The 16089-nt window shown below is 42.7% G+C and overlaps 1 protein-coding gene and 1 long non-coding RNA gene across 2 annotated transcripts in view; both read right to left on the reverse strand.

The window, feature by feature from the left end:
* Positions 1-4372: 4372 nt before the first annotated feature.
* Positions 4373-8450, reverse strand: LOC142834289 (uncharacterized). Its single transcript, XR_012907534.1, has 2 exons — positions 8366-8450; positions 4373-4663 (listed from the first exon to the last, which is right to left on the reverse strand). It is a non-coding gene; the product is annotated as an uncharacterized LOC142834289 (long non-coding RNA).
* A 6616-nt stretch (positions 8451-15066) lies between these two features.
* Positions 15067-16089, reverse strand: part of Scp2 (sterol carrier protein 2) — an 83301-nt gene continuing 82278 nt past the window's right edge. Inside the window, exon 16 of the mRNA XM_075944906.1 lies at positions 15067-16031. Coding sequence (XP_075801021.1) covers positions 15936-16031 — 96 coding nt within the window. The 3' untranslated portion in view covers positions 15067-15935. The remainder of the gene's footprint in view (positions 16032-16089) is intronic.

The following is a 16089-nucleotide window of genomic DNA, read 5'->3' on the forward strand; positions in this document are numbered from 1 at the left end:
TAGAGGCATGCATCTACAGTCTCAGAAACTGGAACGGGGGTGGGGTAGAGACAGGGTCCCTGGGGCTTGCTGGCAGCTAGTCTAGTTGAATTGGTGAATTCAAGGCTCCCAGAGAGACATTGTCTCAAACAATAAATAAATAAATAAATAAGATAGGCTAGAGACACAGATCAGTTGGTAAAGTGTTTGCCATATAAGCTTGAGGACCTGAAGTTTGGGTCCCCGGCACCCATATGAAAGCCAGGTAAGACAGCACATGTCTGTAAGGCAGCCCAGTATTGTGGAGATAAAGGCAGGCCAAATCCAGGAGCTCACAGGCCAGTCAGTCTAACCAAATCAGTAAGCCTGAGGGACCCTGTATCCAAGACCATGCTGAAGAGCAATTGATGAAGACACCTAGAGTACGGACATGTGCGCACACACACAACTCATCAAAGAAGTAGAGAATGATGGGAAACCCACAGGCCAAGTCACATACAAAGAGGTCTAGACTCCTATGACATCTCACAAATATAAATTTTGGATTTGTGTATTTTTAATGTCCTCCACTGGGTTGAGCCCTCCAGGGCAAGAACCTTAAGTCATGTTGTGTGAGGTCCCAGGTAGAATGCCACATACCACCCCCAACATATACACACCAGAACACCCACCCCTTAACCTCCACAACCTGAAAACATGCTATGTGACAGAGAGGGCATTGCAGACATAGGAAGGAGCACAAATGTTTTCTCTGGGGAGAGAGCTTCCGCTGGAGACTGAACGCAGGGCCTCAAACATTAGCCACATCTCCAGCCCAGGGTCATGGATTTTCTGAATTTCGTCATGGAAATTTATCTATCCATGTTGAGACATTCTGCAGGCTGGAGACAGGAGAAAGGAAACAAAAGGGGCCTTCAAAGGATGTGACAAGGGCAGCTTCCACTGGCTTTAAAAATGAAGGAACTGGGAGGGAGGGAAGGAGGTAGTTCTAGAAGATCAAACACCCACAGCCACCAGAGCAGCAAGCCTGGAGCAGCTGGGAGCTGAATTCTGCCAAAATCCTGACCCATCCACCAGCAGACTCTGGTGATCTCCACATAACAGGCCAGGACAGCAGTAACGCAGCTTCTAAGACTCCGGGCAAAGCAGCCAGGGCAACCAACCAGGCATCCTGAACCATGGTGGTGTTATCTACCCCTTATTTCAGGAAACTGTGACAGGGCACCCTGCTAATGAGTGCTGGGGGCAGAATTCAATCTCTGGTCTTCAGGTTCCAGCCCAGGGAGACTCTTAAACAGGAAGGGTCAGGCAACACACCTCCCTCCGGCTGCTTTCACACTGAAAACTTCTGAAGATTCAATGTCTTCCAGAATCGTGAACAAGTATAAAAAGCAAAGGAGATGAACAAGTCTTTCTGGCACACAGAAGTAGTTTAGAAAACATCCTCAAAACTGGCCATTAGTGAAAGGGTATGTTGTCCATTCCGACGGCCCTTCAGCCACCACTAAGGTCTGCCTCACAATGGCCGTCCTCAGGGTGAAGATGCCTCTGTGGCTGGGGCCCCTAATCCACTCACTGTCAGTTTTATTGACAAGAAGGTCAACTGGTTTTCTTTTCTTTTTTAAAAAATATTTATTAATTTTAATGAACCTACGAGTTTTTGACCTGCTGTATGTGTGCGTACCATGTCTGTACTTTATGCCCAGTGTGTCTGCTCTCCCTACCACTGAAGTTACAGACGGTTGTGAGCCACGATGTGGGTGCTGGAAACTGAACCGGGGATCTCTGGAAGAGCAACAAGTGCTCTTAACTGTTGAACCAACTCTCCAGCCCTCAACTGATTTTTCTCTCTTTCTTTCTTTCTTTCTTTCTTTCTTTCTTTCTTTCTTTCTTTCTTTCTTTCTTTCTTCCCCTCTTCCTCTCTTCCTTTCCTCCCTCCCTCCTTCCTTCCTTTCTTTTATTTCTTGGTTTTTCGAGACAGGGTTTCTCTGTGTAACAGCCCAGGCTGTCCTGGAACTAGCTCTGTAAACCAGGCTGGCCTCGAACTCACAAAGATCCTTCCTCTGCCTCCCGAGTGCTGGATTAAAGGTGTGCACCACCACCGTCCGGCAACTGATCTTCAACCAGATTTCTCATCCTATATTCTTCCCTTTACCTGTAGTAGCTAAGCAAACGTCCACCCTCATTGGTCTTTCCTTGGCCCACATCTGTGAGCTGGCATCACACCCTGCCCTTGGGAATCATCTCAGCAAACCCAAGGCTTCTTTGAGCTGCCTGGGCCAACCACTCACTTACTGTATCTTTGTGCCCATTTGTTTCCCTCCCAGCGAAGCCCCTACCCTTGACCAGACCTGTGTACTTCATACTGCAAGAGGTGCCCCCATCCTAACCAGTGAATTATGGAATAACTTGCAGGAGAAAAGGTTAGCATTGGGTAGTTGATTGATACTTACTTCTCTTCCTGTAACTTCTGCACCCTTGTTTGCTTTAAAGATTAAATTTTAATTATTTGTGTATATGTATTTGTATATACGTATGTGCGGGGTGGTATATGCACGTTAAGTGCAGGTGCCGAAGAAAGTTGGAGACACTGGATCTCCCTGGGGCTGGAATTACAGACAATTGAGATCTGCCTGATGTTGGTGCTGGGAACAGAACTCAGTTCCTCTGTAAGCGCAGCACACAATCTTCACCACTGAGCCATCTCTTCAGCCCAATTTAATTTTTTTTCTCAGTGATGTGGTCACTCCCAGGGCCTTGCACATGCTAGGAAAGCACTCTACCACCCGGCTACATCCCCAGCCCTTTTGTCTGCAATTTAAATAAACAGCACAGTATAATCAACTGTCCTCACTTATTTGTCCTTAATTGTTATGGCCATAAATGCAGCAACTATAGGTCAAATGTTTGCCATGTCTACATACCGCTGAAAAGAGTAACGTGAGCACTGGCAGCAAAGACTTAAGAGAACTGACTTAAGACCTCCGCTTTGTGCAGTAAGTTTTGTTCTCTCTCTCTTTTTTATTTTTTTCCTTCCTTTCTTTTTAAACGTTGTTCTTCAAAAAGTCTTCCTAAAACATACCAGATAAAACATCCAGCCAGATGGAATCAGACTCCACACTTCCCAAGAGCCAACAATCTAGCCCAATATTCTCTGTTCTTACCAAGAATTAAAGAGCCGTGTGCTGCAGCAGTCTCCAGACACACAGAAGACTGGACTGTTCCAGAAGATTTTGTAACTCTCTATTGAGAAAAACTAAATTGGGCCAGACTTGGCTGTGGTTCCCGATAGCCCCGTAAATCTTTCAGGCCCCTCTTCGGCTGTTTAGCACAAATCCCTAATTCTTCCCCGTCTGGGTCCAACCCATGGAGTACAGCACAGGGAGGCACAGCCTGGCCGGTGGCTTCTCTGGTGAATAACATCTGTGGGCCTTGTTGTCTTCAGAAAGCAGCGGCCGCACAAGTCAGCTAGAACCACGACATTTGGCAAAATCTCAGCCTCTGAATGTCATACTGAATTATTCTATATCTGTTCATTCAGCTACTGTTTAGTTACAGAGGCAATTAAATTTTAATGGTTCTTAGGCTTGGTAAGGCACGGCTTTAATCCCAGTCCTTAGGAGGCAGAGGCAGGTGGATCTCTGTGAGTTTATGTAGGGATAAGTCCCGCCCCTTAGGGGGCGTGTTCGCCTCGGGCTAATGTCTGCTTATAAATTTGGCGAGCGTGCTCCAAGCTGTCCCTTCTGCTTTCCTGGTCTCCGCGGGAACGGTGGTTCTGTAAGTCTATTTCTACATTAAAACTATATATATTTTTACAATCTGTCTGCATTCGTTTACGCTGCTACATTTTGGCGTCCAACGTCGGGCTATTTTGCCCCCAACTCAAGCGGGTAGCCCGCTAGCTAACACAGCACCCTCCTGGGTGCTGTTTTTCAGTTCGTGACTCCGGCCCCAGTGCTGAGTCCGAGACATACTCGGCCACACAGGCCCATTCTGCCTGCCTTGGCTAAGTTTTGCAGCGGAACCCCACTGCCTGAATTAGCAGAAGCTCAAGTACCTGCGGTTTTCCAACAAAAGCTGCCACAGTGGCAGATTTGGTCTGATACAAAGTGACTTGGCCGGGCAGTGGTGGCACACGCTTTTGATACCAGCACTTGGGAGGCAAGGGCAGGCAGATCTCTGTGAGTTTGAGGCCTGCCAGGCCGTGGTAGTGCACGGCTTTAATCCCAGCACTTGGGAGGCAGAGAAAGGCAGATCTCTGTGAGTTTGAGGCCAGCCTGGTCTACAAGAGCTAGTTCTAGGACAGGCTCCAAAAACACAGAGACCACCACTGACAGGAACCGATCATTGCAGGTAAAAAAAATTTCTTTTATAAATAAAATGTCTGAACACATTACTGTTCAAGAATTTAACAGTTTTTTTAATTGTACCATGTGGGAGATTTTACAAGAGGTGTCTATCACCCCACATCTATGGATCCTTCTGGGATTCGTAGTTTTCATTGGCACCAAATGGTTTGATAATAGAAATATGATAAAGTCTTTACGAGACGAATCCAGGATTCTTAAGGCAGAGATTGAACGCTTAAAAACAATTGAGAATGACAACAATCTTCTCAAGAATCAGTTTGAAGTTCTCCAGGCTGATAACAACCTTCTCAAGAATCAGTTTGAAGTTCTCCAGGCTGATGTTAAGGAGAAATTCATTACTATGGAAGAGGGAACAGCTGATCTGGATCGTAAGGTTCAGTCCCTTTCTGTAGGAACTGAAACATTAGTGGCTGATATTAAGGAGAAATACATTACTATGGAAGAGGGAACAGCTGATTTGGACAATAAGATTCAGTCCCTTTCTGTAGGAAATGAAACATTAACTGAGAGAATCAAAACTGCTGAATGTGACAATAGGATTTTGTCTAAAGCTTATGACAGATTGACGGAAAGATTGTCAATACAAGAAGGCATGGTTTCTGCCATAAAAATTATGTCCAAAGATGAGATGTTATATCTAACGGACAAACTTCATACTTTAGAATCCTCAATGAAGGCTTTGGAACATAATTCTGGACAGGAGATTCAGACATCGCAGAAGGCAATGGTGAATAGAATTGAAAAGATTGAGGAATTTCTAAATTCTGATGAAGAAGAGCAAAGGGTAGAAAGGCAAATTTTAACTACATCTGTGGGTAAATCTCTCCGGGACAATTTCCACAAAGCTCTACCTACAGCTCTACCTGCCTTTCCAGTAATAACAACAGAGAAGGTGATTGGTTCCAGAAACCCTAGGGTCATCAATGAGGATACATGGGAGCCTGTCGGTATGAATGACCTCAAGGAAATTAAACAGGCTGTCATAACTTTTGGGATGCAAGCCTCTTTTGTTAAAGAGATGCTAAGATCTTGGGCCACGAGAAGCAGAGCAACCCCCTCGGACTGGCTCCAGCTGAGCTCTGCGGTACTTGAGAGTGGACCGCAATTGAAATGGCAATGCTTATTCAGGCAAGAGGCTAGACTCTTAGAACAGCAGGAAAAAGCAAAGGGAATTGACATTTCCCTAGATAAAATTCTAGGTGAAGGGCTCTTTTCCGACCCTCAGGAAAAAGCTAATTTGGATGAAAACACACTCTCCATGTGTACTACAGCAGCCTTAAAGGCTTGGGACAGGGTACAAGACCCAGGACAGAGAATGGAATCATTTGTCAGAGTTAAACAGGGTCAGAGAGAACCCTTTAGTGACTTTTTACAAAGATTAACTAAGGCTGTACAAATAGGGATATCTGACCCAGAAGCAAGATGTATAATGATTGAGTCTTTGGCTTATGAAAATGCAAATGTGGAATGCAAAAGGATTTTGGGGCCTTTAAAGCTCAGATCAGCGCCTTTGGAAGAATGGGTCTTGCATACACTCAATGTTGATACATTTGATTATGGCACTGAAGCATGGGTAGAAGAAGCAATTTCCAATGGTAAAAGGAGACACCGGAATACCAAATGTTTTAATTGTGGCAAAATGGGTCATATGAAAAGGAATTGTAGACAACGGATTTTCAGAAATAATAATAATAATAATGCACCTTTCAAAAATAATAATAATAATAATGCATCTTCTAGAAATAACAGAAATAGGAGGACTCAGCCTTCAGGTTTATGTAGAAGATGTAGAAAAGGCATCTACATTCATGGATGAATGAATGCAGGTCTACAAGAGATAGACAAGGCAACCTGATACAGTCAGGAAACATGAGAGGGGGGGGGCCTCACAGACCCCCATTGCAAACATGGTTCAGTCATATCCAGTTTCTGCAGAGAACGTGCCTCATCAGGACAATTAGGAAGCCCCATGCCTACTGTTACAAGCAATAATGATCAGAAAGATAAGTTACGTGTGTTTTGGCAAACTTCTATAAATGATCAAAGACCTAAACTGAGAGTGTGTGTAAATGGCATTTTTATTACTGGCCTGCTGGACACAGGTACTGATGTAAGTATCATTACCCCAGAATCTTGGCATCCGTATTGGCCTCTTCAGAATGCAAATGTTCAGCTCCTGGGAATTGGAACCCTATCTCGAGTAAGGCAGAGCACGAGATGGGTTGAATGTATAGGGCCAGAGGGACAAATAGGAAAATTAAAGCCATATGTAGCCAATATCGCAATGAATTTATGGGGTCGTGACCTATTACAACAATGGAATACCGAAATTAACATTCCTGCTACTTCTAGAGCCTATATTTCTGAGAATAATATTAAAAGATATTACAAACGGAGAAAACCGGCCATTCGGGCTGTACAAGAACAAGCAATTGATGTCCCTTCAGAGATACCAACAGCCTTGCCTCTAAAATGGTTGACTGAGAAACCAATATGGACAAAGCAATGGCCTTTAGCTGAGGAAAAGTTACAGGCTTTAGAACAGCTGGTACAAGAACAATTAGATGCTGGACATATAGAAGAATCTACCAGCCCTTGGAATTCTCCTGTATTTGTGGTTAAGAAAAAATCAGGTAAATGGAGAATGGTGACAGATCTCAGGGCCATCAACAAGGTTATTCAACCTCTGGGCCCTCTGCAATCTGGAATTCCTTTGCCCTCTTTATTACCAAAAGGATGGCCTCTCATAGTTATTGATTTAAAGGATTGTTTTTTCACTATACCTTTGCAAAAAGAAGATAGAGAAAAATTTGCCTTCACAGTGCCTACTTATAACAATTCTCAACCTTCGAGGAGGTACCACTGGACCGTTCTCCCCCAGGGTATGTTAAATAGCCCCTCCCTGTGCCAATATTTTGTGAACCAACCATTGCAAATAATACGCAAGAAATTCCCCAAATCTATAGTATACCATTACATGGACGACATCTTGTTATCCGATTCAAACATGGATACCTTGAACAGACTGTTTGAAGAAATAAAGATACTTTTACCTAAATGGGGATTGCAAATCGCTCCTGAAAAGATTCAGAAGGGAGATTCTGTTAACTATTTAGGTTATAAAATAGGTTTGCAAAAAATTAAGACACAAAAAGCACAAATTAGGAGAGATCGCCTACGGACTCTTAATGACTTTCAAAGACTGTTAGGAGACATTTCCAGTCTACGACCAGCTATTGGAATAACACCTGATCTAATAATTCATTTGAACAAAACCTTGGATGGTGATAAAGATTTAAACAGTCCCAGAGAATTAACAGCTGAAGCAGAAAAGGAACTGACAATGATTGAGGAAAAATTACAACAGGCACATGTGGACAGGGTGAATCCAGAGCTCGATTGTATTCTTGTCATACTACCATCAAAAATTTCTCCTACCGGAATTTTAATGCAGAGAGATGATATTATTTTGGAATGGATCTTTTTACCACATAAACCAAGTAAGAAACTGAAAACTTATGTGGAAAAAGTCTCTGAGTTAATTATAAAAGGCAAGCTGAGACTTCGTCAACTAGCAGGCACAGACCCAGCAGAAATTATAGTGCCTTTCACTGCTGATGAACTAAAGAAATTATGGGAAGATAATGAACCATGGCAAAGAGCTTGTGCTAATTTTTTGGGAGACATTAATAACAACTATCCAAAAAGCAAGCGGCTAAACTTCATAAAGAGAACTTCTTGGATTCTTCCTCGAATCGTCCGTGATGCTCCAATAACTGGAGCCCGTACATTCTATACTGATGCCAATAAATCAGGGAAGGCAGGTTACAAATCAGAAGATTTGGATAAGGTGGAACAAAGTCCGTATAATTCTGTCCAGAAGGCGGAATTATATGCCATTCTTATGGTGCTAAGGGATTTTAAAGAACCTATTAATATAGTTACAGATTCACAATACGCAGAGTTATTTTACATATTGAAACTGCTGAATTTATACCTGATGATACTGAACTAACCTCATTGTTTCTCCAGGTTCAAGATTTGATCAGGAACAGGCTTTGCCCTATGTACATAACACACATCCGATCCCATACGGGTCTGCCAGGTCCTCTAGCACAAGGTAATGCAGAAATTGATCAATTACTGATTGGTAGTGTGTTACAAGCCTCTGAATTTCATAAAAAACATCATGTTAATAGCAAAGGTTTGAAGAAAGAGTTTTCAATTACATGGCAACAAGCTAAGGAGATTGTAAAGAAACGCCCTACTTGCTCTTTCTATAACCAAACGCCACTTCCTGCAGGGGCTAATCCAAAGGGCACCCAAAGGAATGAAACCTGGCAGATGGATGTGTTCCACTTTGCAGAATTTGGCAAATTAAAATATGTTCATCACACCATTGACACTTATTCAGGCTTTCAGTGGGCAACTGCTTTAAGTTCAGAAAAAGCTGATTCAGTAATCACTCATTTATTAGAAGTCATGGCTATCATGGGTATACCTACACAAATAAAAACAGACAATGGTCCTGCTTATGTTTCTAGGAAAATGAAACGGTTTTTTGATTATTACAATATCAAACATGTTACAGGTATACCATACAATCCTACAGGTCAAGCAGTCATAGAAAGATCAAATCGAACTATAAAAGATATGTTGAACAAACAGAAAGAGGTGGAAAACACCCCCAGAAATAGGCTACATAATGCTTTGTTAACCTTGAATTTTCTCAACGCTAATGAGAAGGGAACAACGGCTGCAGAAAGACATTGGATAATGGAAAAGTCTACTGAACTAAATCAACCAGTTTATTTCAAGGATGTGCTGACCTCACAATGGAAGCCAGGATATGTGCTACGTTGGGGAAGGGGTTTTGCTCTTCTCTCCACAGGTGAGGAAAAATTGTGGATACCATCAAAATTAATAAAGGTTCGGTTTGAAGAAGAGAAGCCACTTGGAAAAGATAAATAACAATTCTTTCATAAGGATGGCGAACATACTGATGGTAAGAAATACAGATAGGTTGGAGGTAGGGTTCTTTTCTTATCTCCACAGGAAAATACTCATCTTCAAAGAAATTGAGGGACCCTGAATATTTAATTACTGATGGATGGACACATTTTGTAAGTATTAATTTTTATTTATATGTCTTATTAAACATTTCTTTATAAATATATAGAGCTGGTTTTGAAGTTGGACTCTGGCTCAGTCCCTCTCCAATTCCAAGCCTGTTAGTAAGAGAAAAACCCAGAGTTTCTGGAGTTTCTATCTCATGTCAAGAGCCATGATATGGGACAGAAAGAAATATGAGTTTAGAAAACATCTTTGCTTTTCTTCATATCTATCATACCTTTCATCGAATATATCTATCATACCTTTTATTGAATATATATATATGTATGTATATATATATATGTATATATGATTAATGTTTAAGTTTTTCACAATGAACAATGAGTTTTTCCTGAAGTGACATTTGAAGTTTCCAGGAAGAAGATGGGGCCTCACAACAACAACTCTACCTGGTTGATATGACGTCATGATACTGATAGCGCTACTACAAGACCTGTTTTGGATACCAGCTGCACAAGACGATCCCAACTTGGTTAGCTGAAATGGTGCACATCTTGTACAACATTCTGGCCAGACCTCCACAAAATACTCAGAGACTATTTGCAATTTTAAGAGACATTGATCTTGAAATTTAACCATCATTTTACTTTCACAGGATCCCCCAGAAAGAACGTTGCCCCATGACAGCTGGAAGTAATTCTAGAGGACGAATTCCCTTCTCCCAGTAAAATTTACCCCTGGGTTTAGGGACATCATTTAGGGGTTGGGAGGTTGGGGGAGGAATTTTATAAGCTCAGGGATCATTTTGGAAAAATAAAAGAGGGAATGATGGGATAATAGATTTATAATTGTGAGTTACTGCTTTTAGACAAATATATTGGTATCGATTCTTGTATATTGAAACAAAGTTAAATTATATTGACTATTGTATGCATGCATGTTTCTATGTCTGTTTAAAACATTTTTATGTATTGACATATATTGTATTGATGTACATTTCTACCTCTGATTAAGATACTTATATAATGTTTGTGTATTGATATATATTTGCCATATTGCAATGTATATTTGTACAGTGTTTATATTTGGAGGCCATTATCCTCATTTGTTACACAGTTGTCTATTGTCTTAGTCTTTAAGTTAGATAGATATTGAGAATTATATAGCTAAATAGTCATCTAAGTTTGTCATTTATAATCAGACTAATCAGGTTCTTTAGATATATAGAGATTATACTCAGTATAGATAGATAATCTTCAACCTCTTCAAAGAGCTGTAAAAAATGGCCTTTAATCTAACTCAGAGTTTCGTGATAGTGAGACACAATTGTTCCTGGCAACACCGCTCTATTCCCGAGAGAATGTTGAGCACCAAAGACACTCCACCTGGAGCCTTTCTATTTGGCAGAACTGGCCTTTGGGCAAAGAAATGCCCATACCTCAACCACTCACACAGATACAGAGCGTGCATCAGTGGATAAAACAGGACTGTCATATCCTGCCAAGACAGGGTAAGATAGTTTTGAAAAGTTCCTTGCCTTTAATAATGGTATGTCAGTTATGTTAGGCCTTAGCCAAAATTGGTTGACTCAACATTGCAAACGAGACTTTGGGTGATTGCCCATGTAATCAGTTGTCTCTGTCAATTGTTGCACATTTTGTATATATCTCGTTTGTTGAGTAGTGTTTATTCCCTTCTCAGATCTTTGACTGAGTTGAAGATTATATAATTGTAGTTACTCTTTACATTATTTGGACTCCTTGAGATAGAATGTTTAGCAAAGCTTTTGTTCTCAATATTGTTATATTTATTATTTGTTGTTATTGTATGTAGTTGTATTTGGTTTAGTTCTGTCTTATTTAGACAAAAAGGGGAGATGTAGGGATAAGTCCCGCCCCTTAGGGGGCATGTTCGCCTTAGGCTAATGTCTGCCTATAAATTTGGCGAGCGTGCTCCGAGCTGTCGCTTCTGCTTTCCTGGTCTCCACGGGAACGGTGGTTCTGTAAGTCTATTTCTACATTAAAACTATATATATTTTTACAATCTGTCTGCATTCGTTTACGCCGCTACAAGTTTAAAGCCAGCCTGGTCTACATATAGGGTTCCAGGACAGCCAGAACTACATAGAGAGACCCTATCTTAAAAAAAAAATTGATGGTTAATAAAAATGTAAGAATGCATACAGTCAATAAAGCAAACTGCCCTCAATCTTAAACCCAACTAATTATCTGGACTCAGAAAATTCTCAGAATATCCCAGACCAGTAATTTCTTCATGTATGGAAACCGTTCTCAAATACCTTAAACACGGCCTACTGAGCGCTAAGGCGCACATGACATTTTACAACCACAATTACTAACCCTTATCCAACTAGGCACAATCACACCCAGATTTATTATTTATATGTGTTTATGTGTCACGTGTATGGGTAGCCAAGGAGGCCAGAAGGCAGCACTGGAGCCCCAGGAACTAGAAGCCACCCAACGTGGGTGCTGGGTTCCAAACGTGAGTCCTCCAGAAGAGCAGCAAGTGCTCTTAACTGAGGCTCCAACTCAAGAAGAAAAAAAGCTTGTGTGTTGCCTACATGTATGTATGTGAACCACGTGTGCCTGCAGCAGTCAGAAGACCTTGGATGCCCTAGAACTGGAGTTAAGGATGGTTCTGAGCCGCTGTGTGGGTGCTGGGAACTGAATTCGGGTCCTCTGCAAGATCAGCCAGTGTTAGCAGCTGAGCCATCTCTCCAGCCTCTCAACTTTTCCCGAAAAGGTGTATTATTGCTTGTAGTCATGCTATGTGTCAAGATGAGTGAATGCCAAGTGTGTGCAGGCACCCTAAGGGGCCAGAAGAGAGGGCCAGATCCTTTGGAGCCGGGGTTACAGTCAGCTGTGAGCCACCAGACACAGGTGCTGGGACCTGAGCTTAGGTCATCTGTCAGGGCAGCGAGGGCTTCTAACCACTTCTCCCTTCTTACAGAAGGTGAAACGAACGGGATCTTCACTTACTATTAGGTCAAGGTCACAAAGCAGTTTACCGCAGAGAGGACCAGACCACACACCTGACAGACCCCTAAGTGTCCCACAACACCAGGCTCCTCTAAATGTCTCCTTGTCTACAAGTCTCAGACGAGAACACTGTTAGCTATGGGCTTGGAGTTCCTGTTTGACTGACACACACAGGGGAAACCAGAATACTGATGGAACTAACTACCTTTTACAAAGTAGTTCACATCCTGAAAAGAACTCTTGAGCTGGCTGTGGTAGGCATACACCTGTCCGTAATCCCAGCAGCTGGGCTGTGGAGGCAGGAGAATCAGGAGTTCGAGGCCATCCTCAGCTACACAGTGAGTTAGGGCCAGCCTGGGCTACAGGAGACTGTCTCAAACAAACACAAACTTTAAGTATTACTGTCTAATCTTCATCACTTCATGAAATAGCTATTGGGGCTGGAGAGGCAGTCCACTGGTTAAGAGCTCATACTGCTCTTTGCACACAAGATCCAAAGGTACATCTCCGAGTAGCTCAGCTGAGCTCACCTTGTCAATTCAACACATTCCTTAATATTTCTACCGCAGTATTTCTTGGACACCCCAGAGTTAAGTTCGAAAGATAAGTGTTCAAACACTGCTGTTTCAGGTTTAGCTGTGGTCCGGCTAGGGCCCGCCCTGGTAGAAGCTAGTCACGGGCAGCGGTCTCACCTCGGGCTCTAGTCGACATCTGTCTCCACCACTGACAGACGCCTTGGTAGAGAGCACCAACCCCTTTGCTCAGGATGTCACCCCACAGCCGTGAGGGCGGACGCTGAAACCTTTTCAAGGTTTAGCCAGTGACTTCCGGGGTGACTTGCCGTGGGCGTGGTTCTCTCTGGGGACGTGACCAGATAAGACCTAGAAGGGTCACGTGTGCTCTCTTGGGTGGTCAGAGCTGGAGCAAGCTTTGCGGTTGGTCCTCATCGCCCACGGGAGAGCGACAAGGCAGCAGCAGCTGGATCAGCAGTGGTGTCTGCTTTGTTCTGTATTCGTGAGCGTGTTTTCCACTGCACCCCTTAACAAACTGTTCAACAGACTTTTGTGGGTTCTCGCTTCACATGTGGGGATCATCATCTGGTCATAGATAGCCCACCTCCATCCTCTCCTGATACATGTAGGGTTCTGAAGTTAAGTGTGACACGTGACTTTCTTGTTTTCTGTTCTAATAAGACTAAATTTATTCAATATCCTAATAAAAGTTTTGACTGCAAGCACCCAACAATTTAAAACTATAAAACAAATCTGTAGGGTTTAAAAACCGGGAACACGTCACAGATTTGTATGTTATCCTTGCACAGGGCCATGCTAATCATCTCTAGACTCATGTTGATCCCTTGCAGGTTTTATGAGTCACCTTTTAACTCAACTTCCTTTACTTAGTTCTATCCTTCCTAGCCTTCTGTTCTCAGCTTAAAAATGGCTTTCGTAGGTGTCTCTAACCACACTGCAAAGGCCTGTCCCAGTGGCCTCCGTCATGGCACCCGTCACTGGCTTCCATAGGTGTCTCTAACCACACTGCAAAGTCCTGTCCCCGTGGCCTCTGTCATGGCACCCGTCACTGGCTTCCATAGGTGTCTCTAACCCCACTGCTAAGGCCTGTCCCCGTGGCCTCTGTCATGGCACCCGTCACTTGGCACGCAGCACTGCAGTCTGGAGTAACTGTTCACCTCTCTGTCCCCCTGACTGGACTGAAAACAACATGGGAAAGAGCTCACCGGCATCTCTGAACTTGCACTGTGCTGTTTCTATGTAATGCCTTCTATCTTTTTGATCATTCTAAAGCCTATAGCTAGAATCTCTTGTTATCTAGGACCAGAGAGGACAGACGGGAACAACAAATGCAAACTACAGAGAATTCAGGCATTTTGCTTTCTTTTTGGTCTTTCTTCTCAGAGTAGGAAGCCACTCTGATTAGGAAGTGGATCCACTCCTTGAATCTGTCTATGGGACTTGAGGTCAACCTGCTGTGGTTTAATTTATCCTCAGGAACCATCACCAAATACCCTGTTGGTCACAGAACACAGAATGCTAATGGCCTCTGTGAGTTCTGACCACACTACCAAGGACCACGAACACTTAAAATGAATCAAACAACCCAACTTTTAACCTCTGATCTCCTTTGGGTAAAGGTACAACAGAAGCTGGGCCTACTGGGCATGATGTCATACACCTGTGATCCCAAAACTTAGGAGGATGACACAGGAGGATTATCACAAGTTCAAGACTAACTTGGGTTATGTGGAGAGTTCAGGTCAGTTAGAATAACATAATAAGACTTTGTCTCAAACCCCCTCTCTAAAAAGCATTCAATCAAGCCAGGGACTGCTGAGCTCCCATGAGAAGACTAGCCTAGCAAGAGACCCTGACTTAACTCTCCCTTTAATGGCTCAGAAACCAGGGCCCAGGCAAGCAGCTGTTTACTAGTCTAAAGGAGGCAGTTTCTTGGTCAAGTGTCCTTCCCAAGTGTCCCACAGCCCCAGTTAAGAACTAGCGACTGTCTGAGAGCAGCTGCTGGATCATGTCCAGATAACATCCGGGTTCCAAAGCCTAGTGTTTCCTTTGCTCCACAGACTAGAGAACACCAGGCAAAAAGAACAAATACAATAAGAACAAAGGAGATAAGGAAGAGCTATTTTAATTTTCTTTTTAAATCTTCCAAAAGCATTATTTTTATCCAAACCTAAGTTATAACAAAGAGCATTAGAATCAGAAAAATAGAAAGATAAATGCAGACAATTGAATGTATGAAAAAGGAAAATTGTGAGACTCAGTTTATGAAGTTAAAATTTGAAACTTGTGCCTCTGGAAGAGATGTTATTCAATTATTTTTAGCCATGGCATCCAACGGCTCTAATACCCTGAATTTTTAAAGAATACCCATTTTAAAAACAGCCCTGTTCAGCTGTAAATTCTATCCTAAGCTCTGACCATAACTCTTGTATTTTATTTGGGAAGAAAAGAACTGTTTCTGATGGCATGAAATGCACATTTAAAAAAAAATTTTTTTTAACAGTTTAGAATTTTATTTTAAGAACTATTAGGGACAACTTGATGCAGGTAATTAAGTGCAAGACACGAACTCCTGGTCAACTCCGGAAGTCTGCTTCTTCTCCAGTCCCCTAGGGGAACTCTGGCACCAAGTGTTCCGCACAATGGTCCTTAGATACACACTTCTCAGCAAAACAAGAGCTTTGTTTACAGTCTTCAGATTTCACTGTTCTGAATTTTATTCTGAAACTCAAATTTACCCCAAACCATCATTGCTACAGTAGCTTTGTCATGCAGACCATATGCAAGTCCTCAGAGCAGCAGTGGCAGCTGGGAGGCCCCATTCACCCCCCAGCTCCAGAAAAACATGATTGATAACACCCACTCAGCAACAAATCTATCTCCCGCTATTCAGAAGTGTCATCTAAGTCCTGGCAATGGCCGTGGACGTCTACGTATCTACATCTCCTCTGATGAGCCGAGGTTGCCGGAGGAGCTCCTCACAGCTTAGCTTTGCCGGGCTGAAGCTGAAGGTTCTGCAGTTTCATCGCCAGGCCCATGTTACCAGCGATTTTCAATTTACCTTGAAAGAAGGCCTGTGAGTAATAAAAAACAAAATGAATTAGTCGGTGGGTTTCGTTCAGCATTTGCTAG

This window comes from Microtus pennsylvanicus, chromosome 13 (assembly GCF_037038515.1).
Source record: "Microtus pennsylvanicus isolate mMicPen1 chromosome 13, mMicPen1.hap1, whole genome shotgun sequence".
In the NCBI taxonomy this organism is placed as follows: Eukaryota; Metazoa; Chordata; class Mammalia; order Rodentia; family Cricetidae; genus Microtus; species Microtus pennsylvanicus.